Here is a 19,558-nt window from a genome sequence, read left to right as displayed (position 1 = left end):
ACTTCCGTAGTGATACTGCCTCGGAAACCCAAGGAGGGGTCGCTATGAGTCGGGGCCGACTCGATGGCACATAACAACAACAACAACAACAAGAAGCCATTATTGCAATACTCTTTAATATGTTGTTGGATACAATTATTATTATTATTATTATTAATTTTATTTGATCTGTAGTTGGTTTTTAGGGAAAATGCTATTATTGTCAGACTTTGGTATCAAGATTGTGACAGTTTTGTAAGTTTATTTTTCTTTGCATTGGAATAGTTGGAATAAAACGAGATAAATCTGACCTTTAAAGTTGGGTTGAATTTACTTATATAACCATTTGAACCTCATAATTTCAAAGGTAGGTCTTTGATAACTCTTGCCATTGCTTAATATGGAACACATGCAAACTATTTAACATCTATGAATAGTCTAAAGAATAATAACCAAAAGATCACACGTTTCACCACTCATTTTCAGAAATAGCGCCTTAGAAAGGAGCTGCGGTGGAGCAGTGCCTAAGGCATTGACTGCTAACCAGAAGGTTGGCATTTCAAACCCACCAGCCACTCCACAGAAGGAAGATGCAGCAATCTACTTCCACAAATGTTTACCACTTTGGAAACCCAGTGGGGGTTGCTGTGAATCAGAACTGACTCAATGGCAGGAAGTTTGGTTTTCTGGTGTGATCCTTCCAATCATTCCAGCACGTTTCTGCCTTACTAAGAAGCCTACCTCCCACTCCAGGGCACAAGTCTTTGGTAGTTGAAGCTAGTATAGCACATGAAGAAGTACAGTTATCAGTCACACAGTTCACTGCTGTTTCTTCCTGTCGCTTGTTTGTCTCAACTCCCTGTAGCTCACAAATAAGGAACCCTACATTTCAGTGCACTGCCAGTTCCTGTTCTGCCTTCCTAGTGGTTCTGTGGTGGCTACTATTACTATTGCTGTTATTTTAATCATTTGTACTCTTTGCCTGCATATGAAGGAGATGGTGGTGGAAAGGAAATTGGGGTAGTGGTATAGGATTAGTCAGTGCTCTGCCAGCTCCAGGAGCAACACAGGAGAGGGATAGATGAATTGGTCTAGGGGGTAGATGAGTGGGTACCACTTCCGTTGGTCTTGGCCATGTTATTTTCTAGAGGTTCTATATCTAGCAACAGAGGCAATGGTGGGACTGTGCATTTTCCTGTTTTATAAGATGATTCTTTTTTATGAAACTGGAGTTTATTATATGCCTAAGTAGTTTGTTTTTGTTTTATTTTATTTGCTTAACCCAGACCCAACTGTCTTAAAATTAATGTTCATTCCTACCTGCCCCCGACATAAGGTGGGTTTTCAGTAGTGTAGTGGGTTTGTATGTTTTGTTGGGTTATTTTTTGTGAAGCTGAATTATGAAATGCCAGCCAGACACCATTTGAATGAGCTTTTTTTTTTTTTTTTAACTACCATTTCCAGTTAATTAAAAACTACTATCAAATTAGGAGACTTTTATTATTACCTAGTTTTTGAATTAATAGATATTAAATTAAAACTGCTATCTTATTGTGGCTCTTAAGATCTTAAATTTTTTTTCTGATTAAAAAAAAAATATTAAATTAAGGTCTCATAGTCCAGAAGGTTTGCAATTATTCTTCCATGGCACTGTGCAAACAGTCTTATCCTATGGGATACAATTTAATTTCCAATCATTTAAAACCATTTTTTCCATCTATTCTGGATGAGAGAATGGAGATATTTAATAAAGCATAAAGAAATACGGTTAAAAAAAACCTTCAATCATTCCTAAGGAAGTCTTAAGTTTAAAACAGTAGCTGCTTTGATTTAGTTACTTTCACATGCTATCTGAGAAAGAATTCATTAAGAAAAAAACATTTTGACACTTTTAATCCATTGTGACTTTAACTTCATCAGGAAAATGGTGTTGAGGTAGGTGAGAATGTTGACTAATTGGGCTATTGGTCCCATATGGGATTACACCACTTTCTAAATCAAAATTTCCCACTATTGCAACATGTTTTTTTTTCTTTATTTATTTCTTCTTTTTTTCCTTAGAAACAATTCATTTGGGTCCATTACATGGTCATTTGTTGGGCTTGTTTGTGAGTAAAATGAAGTCATACTAGGCTGACTTTGTATACAGAGTCAAAGGAGATCCTGCAGCTGCTCAGTGAATAAGGCCATGCAAGTAGTCACCCGATTCTTTAAAAATCCTGCTTCCCCAAAGTCATGATGTATTTTTATTTTAATCATCAGGAAGATTGGCTCCACTTTGTTTTGCTTTCTACATGATGTGTGTAGACATCAATATGTTAAACTTTGTTATTGTTGTTAAACTTTTTAGTGAGGTGTAATAGTATATAGGCAGTTCCTGGATTACAAACAAATTCTGTTCCCAAGTGTATCTTTAAGTCAAATTCGTATGTACATCAGAACAATTGGGTACAGTTTGTATTTGATATCAGTTAGTCAAATGTTTGTCTTAGTGTATAGTATAAAGTATATCTCTCCATGCATAAAAAAAAGAAACAAACTAGATACATCAAAACATCTTTAACATAATATTACAGTAATAATAATAATAATAATCATGCTTTGATGTGCATGATAAGGTGGCACACACATGTTGTTACGAACCATTGTGTGTGCCTCGAATTTTATGGTTTTACAGGTGTTGGTTCATGCTACAGGTTGTACATAAGTTGGACATTCATAACATGGGTACTGCCTGACATATACTCAGAGAAGTGCAGAAAGCCTATGTGGATGACAAGAAGATGAACCTTTGCAAACTGAGCACACCTGGGTAATCAGCACCCAGGTTAAGAAACAGTATGACAAGCACCTCAGACACTCTGTGCCCCTTCCTGTTACTTAACCCTCCTCACCAAGGGTAACCACTTTCCTTGTTGGCTTGTTTTTATACTTTATATCAATAGAATCATACAAGATGTATTATCTTGTATCTTACTTCCTTCATTATTTTTATGCGATTCATCCAAATTTTACATGTAGATGAGTTTGTTCATTCTTAATGATATGCAGTGTTTCATTAATGAATACAGCACAATTTATTCATCCTGCTGACCGCCATGTGAATGGTTTTCCTTTTTTGGGGGGGAGTATTATGAATAATCTGTAATGAGCATTATAGTACATCTCTTGGTGAAAGTGCACACATGTGTACACATGCACGTATGCACACATGCACACACACATATACCTACTTCCTTTGGATATATACTGGGAGTTGAATTGCTTGGTAATAGGGTATATTTATGTTCATATGTAGTAGCTGTAGCCAGTTTTCTGTAATGGTTTATGTACTTAACCAGAAATGTTTAAGAGCTCCAGTTGCTCAATCTCCTCATCAATATTCGGCATTTTCTTTTTTATTTCAGGCATATTGGTGAGTATATATTGTAATGAGGTTTAATTTCATTTCCCTGATAATCATGAAGCTGATTGATACGATTACTAGTTATGTGTATATCTTTTGTGTAAAGTGTCTGTTCAAGCCTTTTGCTTATTTTTCTATTAGTTGACTGACTTTTTCTTACCGTTTCAAGTAATCTGGACATGAGTCTTTGGTGCATATATACTGTGCTATTTTCTCCTCTTCTGTGGCTTACTTTTTTACTTTCTTAGCAGTCTTTTGATGAACAGATAATTTTAATTCTTAAATAGTCCAATTTATTGCTTTCGTATGGTTTGTGCTATTTGTGTCCTGTTTAGGAATTCTTTGCTTCTTCCACCTTGACAAAGCTGACCCCTGTGCTTGCCTCTAACATTTGTATTTAGTTCTGCAATATATCTGACTTGACCTCTGTGGCATAGAGATCACAGAGTTTTCTTTTCCTAAATGACACCCGGCATAATTTTAGTTGGTTTTTAACTTGTTGAAAATGTGCCCATAAAGTTTAGTTCCAGTGAAATACATTTTATATTTTTATAATTTTCTATAGATTAATTACTAATGCTTCTTGAAAAAAAATAAACCTATGATAATTTAAGATTTGTAATATAATCCCTAGCTTTATTTAACATTAATGTAAACTGAAATTTCTCTTAAAAGTCTTTCTGTTCAAACACTTAGCCTCTAGTTTGTAAATGTAGCAAATTTACTTATTTAACACTAGAGTAACTTATAATATATGTTTTGGTTACCTAGTGCTGCTCTGACAGGAATATACCACAAATGTGATGGCCTTAACAAACAGGAGTTTATTCTCTTACAATTTGGAGGCTTTAAGTCCAAGTTCAAAGTGCCAGGCTCTAGGGGCTGGGTGAAAGCCCTTCAACCTTGGGGTCCAGCTCTGCCTCCTGCTCCCGGCCCACTGGAGTTAGAGGCGTTTCTTCACTCAGACAGCTGCTGGCTGCTGAGGCTGAGAAGCCCCAGGGTTGACAAGTAAAAAGGCACAGTCTCGATGTTACCAATTCACACGGCAGGCCATTAACTTAAGTCCATTGTAAGTCCCAAGGTCGGCAGAGCATAGCAGGCTGCTGAGCAACAACACGGCTACATGTAGGATCCAAGTGAGCCAAAGGCTAGAGACCACACCCAAAGGTTTCTTCTTATATAAAGGAAGCAGACTACATACCCAAAGGCAGCTACCCACCTGCTTATGGTAGATTCCACCATGGAGTTGATTGACAGTCTCCTCATGGGGATTAACTACCACCAGCTACCCAGCCACTCAACCAGGCCCAGCCAAGTTGACCCACAAACTAAACTACCATAATACACAAAACAGTTGTTTTTTAAAAAGTAAATTGTCCTTTTTAAAAAAAAAAAAAAAAAAGTTCAGTTCAACACATGTTTATTATGTGTTTACTGAAATTTGGGACAGTTCAGTATATGGTCAAATTTTGGGCTCCATTTTTATGTCATTTTGATTTTAAGCCATATAATAAAGTTGTCAGACATCTGTCAGTAATAAGCCATTTTTCGCTAGTACTCATAATTATATTATAAAGAGAGGTACAAGGTGAGGAGTTTTATTATTATTAGGAAGACCTTGCACTGTATGTAATGTCTCTAAACTGTTTCCACTCATAATGACACATATTGTTTAAGGCTGAAGAATACAAAAGAAAACATGAAAATTTCATTTTTGTATTTGGAATGTCTATGAAAGTTTACTCTTTGATGCCATTCCTGCTTAGTTTTATGTTTTTTCTCTTTTCATTATTTGTTCTAGGTTGTACTGGTCAGTGGACATCTGGACAGCTGGGATGTTGGGCAGGGTGCCATGGATGATGGTGGTGGAGCCTTCATATCCTGGGAAGCACTCTCACTTATTAAAGATCTTGGTAAATATTTGGAAAATCATTAACCAATATGTACGGGTCTTAGCAGTGACGTGTTTATCTCATCAGACAAGATACTTAACAATTTAGTCAGTCTGGTGTGTTCAGAAATCCTCCTGAGGTCTCTAAATGCCTGTCAGTTGATTCACAGAAAAGAACTAACTTAACCCCCTAAAGAAAAATTTTTATTCAAGTGTGTTCCAGACATCCAAAGTATCAGATAACTATGATCAGCCACTGGGGAAAATGAACAACCAAATACAACTGAAATAACTGGAACCACACCAACTGGAGATACGTAAGGAAACTACAGTGGAGTGCAAAGATACATTAGCAGTGCCCCTGCTTCCTTTCCCTTGCTCATCTCAAAGGCATTGTTAGGCCCTGAGGTTAGCTTTGGTCCAGTTGTCTTTCCATGATAGAAGTCAAAGAGAGCAACCTAGGACTGAACGAGTGATTAATTTAGCCACAGTAAGGAATCAGACTAAAAACTGGGGGCATCCTAAATCTGGGAGCTCTGGTGGCATAGTGCATAAGGCATTTGACTACTAACCAGAAGGCTGGCAGTTCAAACCCACCAGCCACTCCTTGGATGGAAGACTGGGTGATCTACTTCCGTAGAGGTATTGCCTTGGAAACCCAAAGAGGGGTCACTATGAGTCGGATCTGACTTGACAGCAGTGAGTTTAATTCTTTTTTTTTTTTTTTTTTTGGTTTGGTGGACACGAAGACAAACAGGCATAAAACAGAGGGTCTAATAATGATAGGCGGAGCCCTGGTGATGCAGTGGTTAATCACTAAGCTGCTAACCAAAAGGTCAGCAGTTCAAATCCACCAGGAACTCTTCTTTGGGAGAAAGAAGTGGCAATCTGCTTTTGTGAAGATTTACAGCTTTGGAAGCCCTTTGTGGGGCAGTTCGACTTTGTCCTTTTTGGTTGTATCCGATGGACTTGACTTGATGACAGTGGGTTAGGTGTTGGTTTAATAGTGGTAAAGGACTCCCTAGCTGGTGCAGGTGATTAAATTCACTGGAAGGTTAGAGGTACTAGTCCACCCAGAGGTGGCTTGGAAGAAATACCTGACGATCAGCTTCGAAAATATCAGCCATTGAATACCCTGTGGAACGCAGCACTACTACCCTGACACAGAGTCACCGTGAGTCGGACTAGACTCAATGATGCCAGTTTATTTTGATGAGCATATTTGAAAATAAAAAACACACTCCTTTTGTGTGAGTCAAAAAGGTGGATTTTGAGTGAGGTTAGAAATAATTTAATTCAACAATGAAATGGTCTGAAGTGAGAGATCCTTGTCTGAATCAGACCAGTGGTGGTTTTTAAATGCCTCTTCAGTGCAGTGTCTTGTATCAAACTGTGGCATAACCTCAGTTTCAGATGCAGTGAAGATCGGAACATTCTCCTTGGTGAAGGCTTTCTGTTATTACTTAAGTATATATACATTTAAATTATGCTTTTGCAACTGCATTTACTGACTATTCTAATCTTGTAAATCAGGCCATAAAATAATTATTTTCATCTTTTTATTTATTATTTTTATTGTGATTTGTGAAAGTTTACAGAGCAAATTGATTTTCCATACAGGAGTTCATACAGATTTTGTCTCATGATATTGACTGAAATTCCCCACAATGTAACAACTCTCTTCCCACTTCCTCCCCATAGTTACCTCTTTCATATGTCCTTCCCGCCCATGCACTCCCGCCCCCCTCCCCCCTGCTGTCCCATACCTCTCTGTGCAAACACTGCCCTGTTCTCCCATGATTGATTGCTCCTGTATTCATCATCTTAAAAGTAGATTGCTGAAATGATCATGCTTCGGACAGATCTTTTGTTATTGCCATTTTGATTTGTATTATGCTTGTGTTTTAAAATGGAGAGCTGGCCGTGCCTTTTTTTATTTCTAAATAAGCAGTTTGTTTTTGTGTATGGGGTGAAGTACGGGTCTTGTTTCATTTTTCTGCAAATGGATATCCAATTTTCCCAGCACCATGTGTTGAAGAAGCTATCTCTTCCCCCATTTAATGGGTTTTGGACTTTTGTCAAAGATTAGCTGTCCGTAGAGGGATGGGTCTATTTCTGGGCTTTTGATTCTGTTACATTGGTTTATCTGTCTATCATTGTACCAATACCACACTGTTTTGACTACTGTGACAGTACAGTAGGTTTTGAGATCTGGGAGTGTGAGACCTCCCACTTTGTTCTTCTACTTTAGTAGCACTTTGCTTATCTGAGGTCTCTTTCCTTATATGAAAAAAAATGGTTTTTCCATGTCCTTTAAAAATTTTTGTTGGTATCTGGATTGGGATTGCATTAAATGAGTAGATTGCTTTGGATAGTACTGACATTTTCACAGTATTCAGTCTTCTTATCCATGAACAAGGCAGGTTCTTCCATTTATGTAGAGTCCTCGTTGTCTCTTGTAGTAATGCTTTATACTTTTCTTTGTATAGGTCTTTTGTGTCTCTGCTAAGATTTATTCCTAGATATTTTATCTTTTTAGTTGCTATTGTAAATGGTATTGTTTCCCTTATTTCTTTTTCAGAGGTGTCTTTGTTGTTGTAGAGGAATCTAACTGATTTTTGTATGTTGACCTTGTATCCTGATACTTTGCTGAACCTCTCTATTGGTTCCAGTAGTTTTTTTTGCTGAGTCTCTTGGGTTTTCTACGTATAGAATCATATCATTTGCAAATAAAGATAACTTTACTTCTTATTTACCAGTTTGGATGCCTTTTATTTGTCTATCTTGCCTTTTTGCTCTGGACTTCCAATACAGTGTTAAATAGAAGTGGTGAGAGAGGGCATCCCTGTCTTGTTCCCGTTCATAAGGGGAATGCTGTGAGTCTTTCTCAGTTAATAATAATGTTGGCCGCTGGCTTTGCATATATGCCCTTTATTATGTTGAGGAGTTTCCCTTCTATCCCTATTTTTCTGAGGGTTCTGAATAGGAACGGGTGTTGGATTTTAATAAATGCCTTTTCTGCATCGATTGAGATGATCATATGGTTGTTTTGTTTTGTTTATGTAGTGGATTACATTGATTATTTTTCTGATGTTGAACCATGCTTGCATACCAGGTATGAATCCCACTTGTCCAGGATGTATTATTTTTTTGATATGTTGCTGGATTCTGTTGGCTAGGATTTTTTTTTTTTTTTTTTAATTGTGATTTGGGTGAAAGTTTACAGAGCAAATTCACTTTCCATGCAGCAGTTCACATACACTTCGTCTCATGACATTGACCATTGACTACAATTTACCCCAATGCAACAGCTCCCCTCCCATTTCCTCCCGATAGTTACTTACCTCTTCCGTGTCCAACCCTCCGTGCACTCCTGCCCCCTGAGCTGTTTTCCTGTGCATAAATAGCCCTTCTTTCTCCCATGAGTGTTCTCTCCAAGGAGTGTATCTACCTTGAGTAAATCAGGGGAAGTTTTTTTTTTTAATGACCTGTTCAATTTCTTCCTTTGTTATAGGTCTGTTCAAGTATTCTGAGTGGGATAGTTTAGGCAGGTCTTGTGTTTCTAGAAACTTTTCCATCTTGTCTAGGTTCTCAAATCTGTTGGAGTACAGTTCTTCATAATATTCTGTCAGTTTCTTTTTTATTTCAGTTGGTTCTGTTGTGATGTCACCCTTTTCGTTTATTATTCTTGTTGTCTGCGTCTTTTCTGTCTTTGGTTTTGTTAAATTTGGCAATGGTTTGTCAATTTTTTTAATCTTTTCGAAGAACCAGCTTCTTGTTTTGTTGATTTTCTCTGTTTTGTTTTCTGTTTCATTTATTTTTGCTCTGATCTTTATTATTTCCTTACTTCTGGATACAGTGGGATTCTTTGTTGTTCTTTTTCTAATTGTTAGAATTGTTGAGTAAGAGTGTTCATCACAGCACAATTCACTACAGCAAAGAGATGGAAACAACCTAGATGCCCATCAACAGATGAATGGATAACCAAACTATGGTACATTCACACAATGGAATACTATGCTACATTAAAGAACAATTAAGGATACATGAATCATCTCACAATGTGGATGAACCTGGACGACATTATGCTGAGTGAAATAAGTCAATCACAGAAAGACTAATATTGTATGAACCCGTTACTGTAAAAAGACAAGGAAGGGTTTGCTTAAGGAAGGGAACTCACTTTGTAGGTTACCAGGGAGGGGAGGGAAGGGAAGGGAATAATTTCAGGCTAGTTGGGGGCCACACACTGAGGTGAGTAAGAGGAGGGATGGTATGGAAAGAGTCTGTGATGAGCATGATAACATTGGGGAAAGGGAGGGGACCGAATTGTGCACTTACGGTACAGATGACAGAGGTTAATACCAGTGTATCCACAATACTGCATTACCATTAATACCAAACACCAGACTACAGATAAACACACAAACAACTGAGAAGATCAGATGGGGGTCAGTGAACAGAATTATATTCTAGATCAAAGACAGATTCAGCTGAGGCTAATCTTCCACAGATACCAGTGATACAAAATACCTGCAATCCTTATAGAAACAACAGAAGACAGATATAGAGCACACCCTCATAACAGCCAGACACTTTGGGAGAGAGATCCAATGAATCTGTTGACTCAGGACCATAGTATTTAGGGACATCAGACTCAATTGGCACAATAAAATACATAAAAATCTTGTTTCACGCGTACATTGGTGAGCAGTGACTAGGGTTTTAAAAGCTTTCAAGCAGCCATCTGTAATGCCGCTAATGGTCTCCTATCATCGGACGCAAAGAAGAGTGCAAAAAACCAAGAGCATTTGGAAACAATCAGCCTAAGGACATGATGGACCTTGAGATCAAAAGAACTAGATGGTGCCTGGCTACCAATGCCAACCACTCGGGAAGGGATCAAAACTGGAGATCCTGGATAGAGTGGGAGGAAAAACATTGGACAAGATCCAAAAACACAATAATGACCAGAATTATTGGTTGGATGGAGTCTGGTGGGACCCCCAGGACTATGGCCCTGAGATATACTTTGGGCCTGGGATAAAACTAATTCCCAAGGGCTGGCTCTCAGCCCAGTAGTCAATAAGATGTATATGGAGACCACTCAACCCAGGGCGATGTAGCCACATACTCTACAGAGATACATCCCTTGGAACAATTGGCCGCAGGGCACCAGCGGGGCAACATTCACATTGAGGAAAAGCAGGACACACAGGAGTGCATAACTAAGGAGGGTGGGGGCGGTGTTACTGGGAAGGGAGAGAAGGAGAGTGGGTTAGGGTTGGGGAATGAAACCAAATATACACGAAATGTTGAATGAAACCAAACTCTGCTCTGTAAGTTTGCACCTAAAGCACAATAAAAACAAAGAGAAAAGAAAACTTAAACTAATGAAAACCTTACATCTTGTATACTTTTAACATCACTGAAAATTCACTGAGAACCTACTATGTGGAAGCACTTCATAAGAGCTTGGCTTAGAAAGTAGCTTAAAGTGTGCCCTCTGTTCTTAAGACCTTTATAATTGAGTTGGGGACATGCATACCCACCTACACACACATTTATCATATAGACGTAATTTCAACATCTGCTTTTAGAATTGGGTTATGATTGAAAGAGAATAAATATCCAGTAAGTAAAACCAAAGAAAGCATGTTCCTTCAGAGGAGGTTTGGGGTACTCTATAAGAATTCCCTCCTTTTCCCTCTTTTCTTAAGCATTTTCCTTTGGATATCTCTTCTCTCTTTCAGAACTTTCAGTCCACAGTGAAATGGGTTCCAGGTAAAGCAGGCGGATGTCAACCATTTTCTCTTGTTTGGGGCACTGATATTTATTTTAGAAGTTAATTTTATTTCAGTGTATTTAGCCAGTGTGGCTGAATACATAGTGGTAGAGTGAAAAGAATACTAGGCCCATCTGCACTGGATTGCAGGTCCCTTTGTGCACAAGCTTCTTATGTGACCTCAAATAAAAAACAAACAAAACTAAGCTCCCAAACCTGTTGCCAATTAAGTTGATATAGTAACCCTATAGGACAGATCAGAACTGCCTGACAGGGTTTCCAAGGCTGAAGTCCTTATGGAAGCAAACTGCCACATCTTTCTCCCACAGAGTGGCTGGTAGGTTTGTACTGTCAACCTTTTGGTTAGCAGCCAAGTGCTTTAACCACTGTACCACCAGGGCTCCTTTTTCCTGGTCTCAGGCAGGTCATTTGAACGCTTATCTCTTTTTCCTTCATCTCTTTTCAACTATATGCTTCCTGAGTGTTTTTTCCACTCTAGATTGGAATAAATATTGTGCCTTCTCTAGGCTTTGACTCTTACTTCTTCAGTACTCAGCATGGTGCCCTAAATCACTGTTAATTGAGTTGAATTTGATTACATGGATAAATGTCAAACATCATGAAAAAGTGATTTGAGTATCTTTTTTCTGCTCTTAAAGTACATTGATTTCAGTTGTTTTTTGATAGCTAGTGATCAGTCTCCTTCAATTCAAGACTTAAATGTCCCATAGACTTTTGAAAACCTATGTAAGTATATTTTGAATACAACTCTAAATTAAAGAGTAATATTTCTTTTGAGTAAGTGTTAAGAGACAGCCTAGAATACTAGTAAAAAACATAGGGCACTGGAACTAGATTGCCCAGGTTCAAATCCCAGGATGGCAACTTACTACCTAGTCTTGGACAAGTTATTTTGCTTCTCTGTGCCTCAGTTTTTTGATCTGGAAAATAATAAGATCTATCTTATAGGGTTACTTTGAAAATTAAATGTTCCCTTCACATAACATACTTAGAACAGGGCCTGACCCAAACTAAGTATTCAATAAATATTAACTATTATTTAATAAACACAACTCTGAAAATAGCATACTTTTATGTAGGAGAGGATGGCTTTTGTTTTGTTGTTAGTTTTACCTTTCCTCACTCCTCCACCTACACACTTTAGTGATTACTTTGCCTCCTAACTTAATATGAGTTACACTGATGGAACTCTAGGGCTAACTATTTTGGTATCCCTAAAGTATCATTTCTGTTTACTATTAAAGTCATCATCCTTATATGATGGAAACCCTTTGACTTCTCCATTTTTTACATTTTTATACTAAATTTTCAGGGGTTTTTCTTGGTCCCTTCCTGCTTCCATTTTCTATGTAGGTTGAATGCCCAGGCTCCTTCCTCCAATTACAACCTTTGAGTCTTATTCTTTAATTTTAAAAATGATTGTGGCTTTCTGTTTGGAGATTGCCTATGTATTTTAATATGAAGAATATAGTCCAATATGTGATATATGAGTTCTGTATGAAAATCACTGTTATGTTTGAATAAGAAATAGGGCCTGGGCTAGATGCCAAGATACTGGTTCATAATTGTATAATTACATTAAGCCCAAACTTTTAATTGGTGAAATGTTAAAATTCTAAAGAAACCTCTTTTTCCAAGAAAAGTGAGACTCTTTTTGGATGCTGTTCCTTGGACAATATGTCATGCAGCGTGCATGTCAAAGTCCCTCTGAGGGGCTTGTTAATTTGAAGTGTAGGCCCAGTGGGGCTTTCCAACATTTGGAAATATTTTTCTCAGATTCGTCCTTCTGGTCTCCTCTCTTTTGTCCTCCTCTTTCACTGCTCTTCAAGATTCATTCTTTCACTCAAGCCATCAGCTTAAACTATATTTAATTAATCTAACAGAAGAGATATTTGTGCTTTGTAAATATAATCAGTCACTCCCGAGTAACTGTCAACAGAAGGCTATTTGCTGTGAAGTACTGTTGAGTCCTTTTTTGTGTTTGTGGTTTACTGGACTTGAAACTGTTTATTTGAAATGTCATTTCCTGGAATGTTCTGGTATCAGTGGACAAAGCCTATGACCAAAAATGTTATACTTCAAAATGTTCATTTGGCACTTGAAAAATAAACCACCATCCATTCCAAAATTCTTCCAATTTATCATGTCTGTGAAGTTAGAATTTTGCATATTCAGTCCTAAACAAATGAGAGAGATCAGGCTTATCAGTATTACCTGATTTTTGAAGTACAGTATACTTAAGAAGCATCTTTTTAGAGAAATTTAAACGTGAGTATCCTGACTGTGCTTATTATACTGCTTGAAAGTTTAACTCTTAGGAAAATATTTTATTTGTGTATTCTTTCATTTATTCACTTTACAAATGTTTATTGCACATTTGGCTGTGTGTCACTAGGCCAGAGAACTTGTACCAAAGAGGAATGAGACATGATCCTTGAATCCAGTGGGAGAGAGATTTACTTAAAAAATTGCAATGCACTTGTTCTTTTTCTAAGTGAGTTATGTACAGATAGCTTTGGGGACCTAATGGAGGAGGGGTCAGCACTGCTTGACTGAATCAGGGAAACTTCACAAAGATAATGCCTGACATTCCTTTTAAAAAGATGAAGAGAAATTCCTGAAGTGGAAGGGGTGGAATGAAGAATTCTCAGCACAGTATAGAGCTTCTGGTTCTTTACAGCATTAGAAATGAGGAGAAAATTGCTGCAGTAGCAGTCTTAGGGCTGGGGGTGGAGGGGATGTTGCAAAATTACAGGAGATGCTCTCTTTTTACCTGATATAGCTATGTAATGTCAGATTTTTATATAATGGGTGTTTCTTTAGTAATCACAGGAGCCCTGGTGGTGCAGCCCTTAAGTGCTTGGCTGCTAATCCAAAGGGTGGTGGTTCAAACATACCCAGTGGCTCTGCAGGATAAAGAACCGATGATCTGCTTCCGTAAAGATCACAACCAAGAAAACCTTACGAGGCAGTTCTACTCCGTCACATGGGACTCTGCGAGTCAGGATTGGCTCAGCAGCACCCAACAACAACTTTAGTAATCAAGGGGAAGAAATTCTCAAAGCCAAATACCTACCTACCTACATACATACATCTTGACATCTCCATTACCACGAACACTGTTAACAGGAACAACAGGGCAGAGGTAGGAAGTAGGAAGCCTTGTGCAGGAGTCCACCAAGGCTTCTGGGCCCAGGGTATACCAGAAAACAGCCAGATGCATGTTCAGGCTTTGATGCAAGTTCTACTGAATAGCTAGAGCTTTATGCACCCATTTCTACTGCAGGGGGTTCTCTCCTAAAGTGGGAGACCAACTGGGAAGAAAGTTTCCTTTTCCCAGTCACTGATCAAATCTGCCTAAGAAAAGCCCCAGGCCCAATCCAGAGTAACTGAGGGAGGGAAGTAATATTGTGCAATGAAAGGGGAACTTAAAGAGTAGAATTAGATACACTAGGTCTCTGAAGCCAATCTGCTTTCAGCCCAGACCTAGAAGAAAGTCTCATTTAGAAAGAAACTCCTTCTGGGCCTACTCATACCTCTGAGGAGAATAAAAATACTAATGGAAACATATTCTAGATAGTAATATGCTGTAGACATTGTGCCAAGCACTTGTCTAGGTACATATTCTCTTTTCCTAACAATAACTCTAGTTGTATCCATTATACAGAAAAAGACACAGAAGCAAAGAAAAACAAAGAAAGTCAGGCAATTATTAAGTATTAAATTTAAGAAGGTTGACTCTAGGCCCTATACTTTTAAGTGCTGTGTAATACTTCTTTCCTGGAATACCATTCTCAGTTTTGATGTTTGATGAATGTCTAGGAACATTCAGCCTAGGACATCAAAAAATGTTATATGGAAAAACAGAAAACAGTTATATGGTCAGATAACTTTGGGAAACTCTCTCTTGGTAATTTCTTTATTCATCAAAATACATTCATTGGGAGAGTCTTTGGTGGATGCAGTATACTATGGGAAACACTGCTCATGAGCATTTTTGGTGGTAGACCTGAGGAAGGTTCCAAGAATACTTGGTCACACATACTTCACAGACTAAGTGCAAATGGACTTGCATTTGTTTTCAGTCAAGCTTGATGGAGCTTAAGGTTGTCAGAATGTTGACAAGGAAGAGCCATGTCATGGTGCCTTAATTGACATGAAAAGGCTAGTCTTGTCTTCCTCCTTGAAGAGCATTTGTACACGCCTAAATGCAAAGTCTACCCAATGATTAACTTATCCACATTATCTGACCCTATTTTATCGTGAATGTAGTATTATTGAGAATGTGTGAAATATGCTAAGGATCTCCTTTGAAGTGTTTCTACGGCCCCAAATGATGCTGAATTTAATGGGATTTTTCTTTCCTTCAAGGAGTTTTTCTATCTTAAAACACTCCATTAACTCTACCTAAACCCACTTTAGATGCTCTTTCTCCACAATTACTGTGTCAACACAGAAGGGGAGACTGATGGCCCTGAGAAAGGTATACTCTTAAAATCTCTCGTCCTTAATACCTTTAGGGAATAATAAATCTGCTTGTGAAGGTGTCCAAGATATTAAGTTGCTTAAAGTCTAAAAAAAAATATTCCCCCTCCATGCCATTATACTTTTTTATAAACTTGAATTTTAATGTTAAGTGGTTGTTTGCTTTTTTTTTTTTTTTTCTGAACAAATTTTAACTTCTTATAATTGCATTTAGTGAGGCAAATACCTAGAACAATAGAGAAATTAGAAACTTTGAGAATTTGCTTACTCTCCCTTTTATTGTTACTTCTAAGTGCAGGTTTGTGGTCATGGACATTTGTGACTGCATCTTATGTGGTTTTTATTGTTTTGTTTAGCATGATCTCTCTTTTTTATTCAGATGATGTTATTTCCTTTAGTGACAAGTTGTATAGTGTCTGGCTTTACCATGAGACCTGTGGCAGATACACATTTTTTCAGCTGAGAACTGCTGGGAAATTTCTTGAGGTCTGAACACATTTATGATTTTCATGAACACAGTCTGCATCTTTACATCTCATTCTGCTAACATGGCCATTTCTACTGGCCGTGGGAAGACAACGTTGTGTTACACTGATCTGCCAGACATGTCCATGAAATGAGAATTGTTCAAAATTAATCACTTAGAATGTGACCTCCCTTTTAGTTTGAATGTAGCATGGGAAACTCTATACTTATTTTAGAGCCTAAAGCATATGAATGTTGCTGTTATTATTTTATCATTTATTTAGGGTACATTTTTCCATGTAACAGGAGGAAAGGCCCAGACCCTGTGGCATACAGCTTTGCGACCTATTCCTTGCTGCCTCCCAGAGCGTGTGGAGGGGTGGCATTTGAATGCTGTGAGAAGGAGAGTCTCCTGGGGCCCCCTGTTCCATCGTGTACTCAGCTCCCCCCGACATCTGCGTTGCTTTGGCCTGTGTGCCTTAGAAATGTGGTGCTGGTAAAGGAAGTGAAAGCTTAAGAAATTAGTATTATTTATCTTGGAGAAGAAGGGTCATGGAAAGACTTAATAATGGTTTGTGCCCTAGTGGGTTTCTTCCCACCCAAGCATGGGATCCATTTAAGTCCAGGGTGGGGCCATCTGGAAAACCCTAGGCTACTTCATTAAAAAAATAAAATATTATCATGGTATTGCACAACTTGGATAAAAATGAGATCTCTTATGCGATTTCATGACCTTCTATTTCAATAATTATTTGCCAGGCAAATGAAAATGGATAGGATACTGTTCCTTCCATCAAGGAGCTGCCAGTCAGGTGGCACAGACTTCATATCGACAGAGAAGTTTGAACAGAGCTTCAAGGGAAGCTTGTTTGAAGGGAAAACAGGTGGGAGAAGAAAGGACAAAATGAGAGCTCATGAAAGGCATAGTCTGAGGCCACGGGGATGTTATTGTACATCTGGAGCAATAGGTGACTGAAGAATTATGGATAATGTGTCTGAAATAAAAAAGTGATGGTCAGGTTGGGAAGGGCATTGGAGGATGCAAGGTAGAGTTGGTGCTATTGTCAGTAGATGCCATTGGAGATTTTAAGCAAGGAATTGGTACAATAAGATTTCTTTCTAAAGTAAAGATATGTGGTAGGTTATCCACTGAACCTATAAAGCCGTGTGCCAAATGCAGTGAAGACACTGAAAAACTGAGGGGGAAGATCCCAGCTATACCAAGCCTGGAAACCCACAGCTTTGGAGTTACTAAGCAAATTTTATGTGCTATGTGGTTGATGAGCAAGCCTCCAGCTCTCTCTATGCTAAATATACTAAAGAGGAAGTGATGGGTTTTCCGAGGATGCTGTGTTGTTCTTCGCCTACACACGTCTCTGCTTCATGCTAATGCTGCATTTTGCAAATAGTGTGGTTTTCCCAGCTTCCAAATGAATTCTGTTCCTGTAAACTTGCCTAAGAACAGAGGTCTGCAAACAAACATACAAGAAAATACATTATGTACATCTTATTGGACCTTTATGATTAATTGGGTTTTAAAAATGGTCTGAAAGATAAGGATTTACTTTAGTCCTTTCTCAGGTCCCTCAAACCCTTTGAGCATCCTCAAAACCAAGCCCTAGGAACAGAGAGTTTCTGATGGGTATTTGATGCAAATGACAGGCTAAAGGAAGTATTGAAAGAAGTTGACTGTTACAAGATTACTTATCTGTAATCCAGCTAATGCCCACCTCGTGTTGGTTGGTCATCATTGATAAGCCATTGTCCAGCCCGTGTTCTTACGTGACACTAGCACCTCTAGATTGTGCCAAGTGACCCATTTCCCCATTGAGTTTTCAGCCATTTAAATTCTCCTTCTTTAACCTGAAAAAAAAAAAAAAAGAAAGAAAAACGTCAAAATCTGGAGGTAAATGACAGGCAACATGAATAGTGGAATGAGTATATACTCTATGTTAGCAATCTGAGTTCAAATCCTTCTATGCTACCTAATAGTTATATTATCCTGGACAAATTATTTAACCTTTTAAGTCTTCAGTTTTCTCTTCTTTAAAATGGGAGCAACTTATCTGGAATAGTTGATAGGATGATTTGAAGTAAACGATAGTAGCTGGCCTCCATTAAAACTGAATCAAGGCCTACTGACATCGAGCTGATGCGACCCACAGTGATCCTCTAGGGCAAAGTAGAACTGCCCCATAGGGTTTTCAAGGTTGTAAATCTTTACAGAAGCAGACTGCCTCATCTTTCTTCTGCAGAGCAGATGATGGGTTTGAACTGTAAACCTTTTGGTTAGCAGCCCAGAGCTTTAACCACAGCGCCTCCAGAGCTCCGTCCTCCAATTAAGGCATTAATTTAAAAAAAAAAAAACAAGGTTGCCGAATGTATTCTGATTCACGACTCACCCCGTGTGTCAGAGTACTTCCAGAGGTTTTCAGTGACTGATTTTTCGGGAAGTAGATGGCAGGACTTTCTTTCAAAGCACCTCTAGGTGGACTCAAACTTCCACCCTTTTGTTTCCCAGGCAAACACCTTAACCCGTTGTACCATCCAGGGACTCCATTATTATCCAATCCTAATGGTCAAACAATGGGTGTAAATGTTCCAGCCAAGGGCATAGTCTCTGTGTCAACTTTGAGCTCTCAATTCTACATGCCCCATCCACACAGTTTAGCTTGATCAGTTGTTGTTGTTGTTATGTGCCGTCGAGTCAGCCCTGACTCATAGCGACCCCTCCTTGGGTTTCCGAGGCAGTATCACTACGGAAGTAGGATTGCCCAACCTTCCTTCCGAGGAGTGGCTGGTGGGTTTGAACCGCCAGCCTTCTGGTTAGCAGTCAAGTGCCTTAGCCACTATGCTACCAGAGATCAGAGCCACCTCCAAAGCAGAGAAGCCTCCAAATAAAATAACAATAGGTGTTCCTAAGGAGCCAAACTCACAAACCATCAAGCCAGTATAACCACCATCTAGGAGTATACATAAGACTGACTCTTCCTCATCACTGCATAGAAGGCGACTTAATGGATGCTTCATGTTATTATACAGGATTAAAATAGCCCACGTCAGCACATGGAGATGGAGAGGACTTCATCTTTTCCCATCTCCTTTGCTCTCTCTAAGGAGCTGCGGTGGCACAGTGGATAAGCACTTGGCTTTTAACTTAAAAGTCATTATCTGAACCCACTAGCCACTCCATGGGAGAAAGATGAGGCAGTCTGCTTGCTTAAAGATTTACAGCCTTGGAAACTCTATGGGGCAGTTCTACTCTGGTCTTTAGTGTCACTATGAGTTGGAATCAACTTGATGTCTGTGGTTTGGTTTTCTTTGGTTTTTGCTCTCTCTGCCAATGTTCTTAACCAGTAACATTATGTATATAAAGATTCATAATATTCCTAAGGAAAAAACAGTAATAACACAGGAAATAGCTGTTGAGGGCAACTGAATTTACTACAAAGTAAATTGTTTGAAATACTATAGGAGAAAAATCAAGTCAGAGAAAATAAAGAACTGAATCTAGTACTTAATGTTT

At 38.5% G+C, this 19,558-nt stretch overlaps 1 protein-coding gene across 1 annotated transcript in view; it reads left to right on the top strand.

The window, feature by feature from the left end:
• The window catches only part of CPQ (carboxypeptidase Q), a 554,741-nt gene that overhangs the window by 319,372 nt on the left and 215,811 nt on the right, over window positions 1-19,558 (top strand). Inside the window, exon 4 of the mRNA XM_007934848.2 lies at window positions 5,187-5,298. Coding sequence (XP_007933039.2) covers window positions 5,187-5,298 — 112 coding nt within the window. The remainder of the gene's footprint in view (window positions 1-5,186; window positions 5,299-19,558) is intronic.

The sequence above is a fragment of the Orycteropus afer genome, unplaced genomic scaffold, assembly GCF_000298275.1.
Source record: "Orycteropus afer afer isolate SDZICR_OR568_19922 unplaced genomic scaffold, OryAfe1.0 scaffold00021, whole genome shotgun sequence".
NCBI lineage: Eukaryota > Metazoa > Chordata > Mammalia > Tubulidentata > Orycteropodidae > Orycteropus > Orycteropus afer.
The sequence above is the reverse complement of the archived record's forward strand: the minus strand, read 5'-3'. Positions and strand labels throughout refer to the sequence as shown.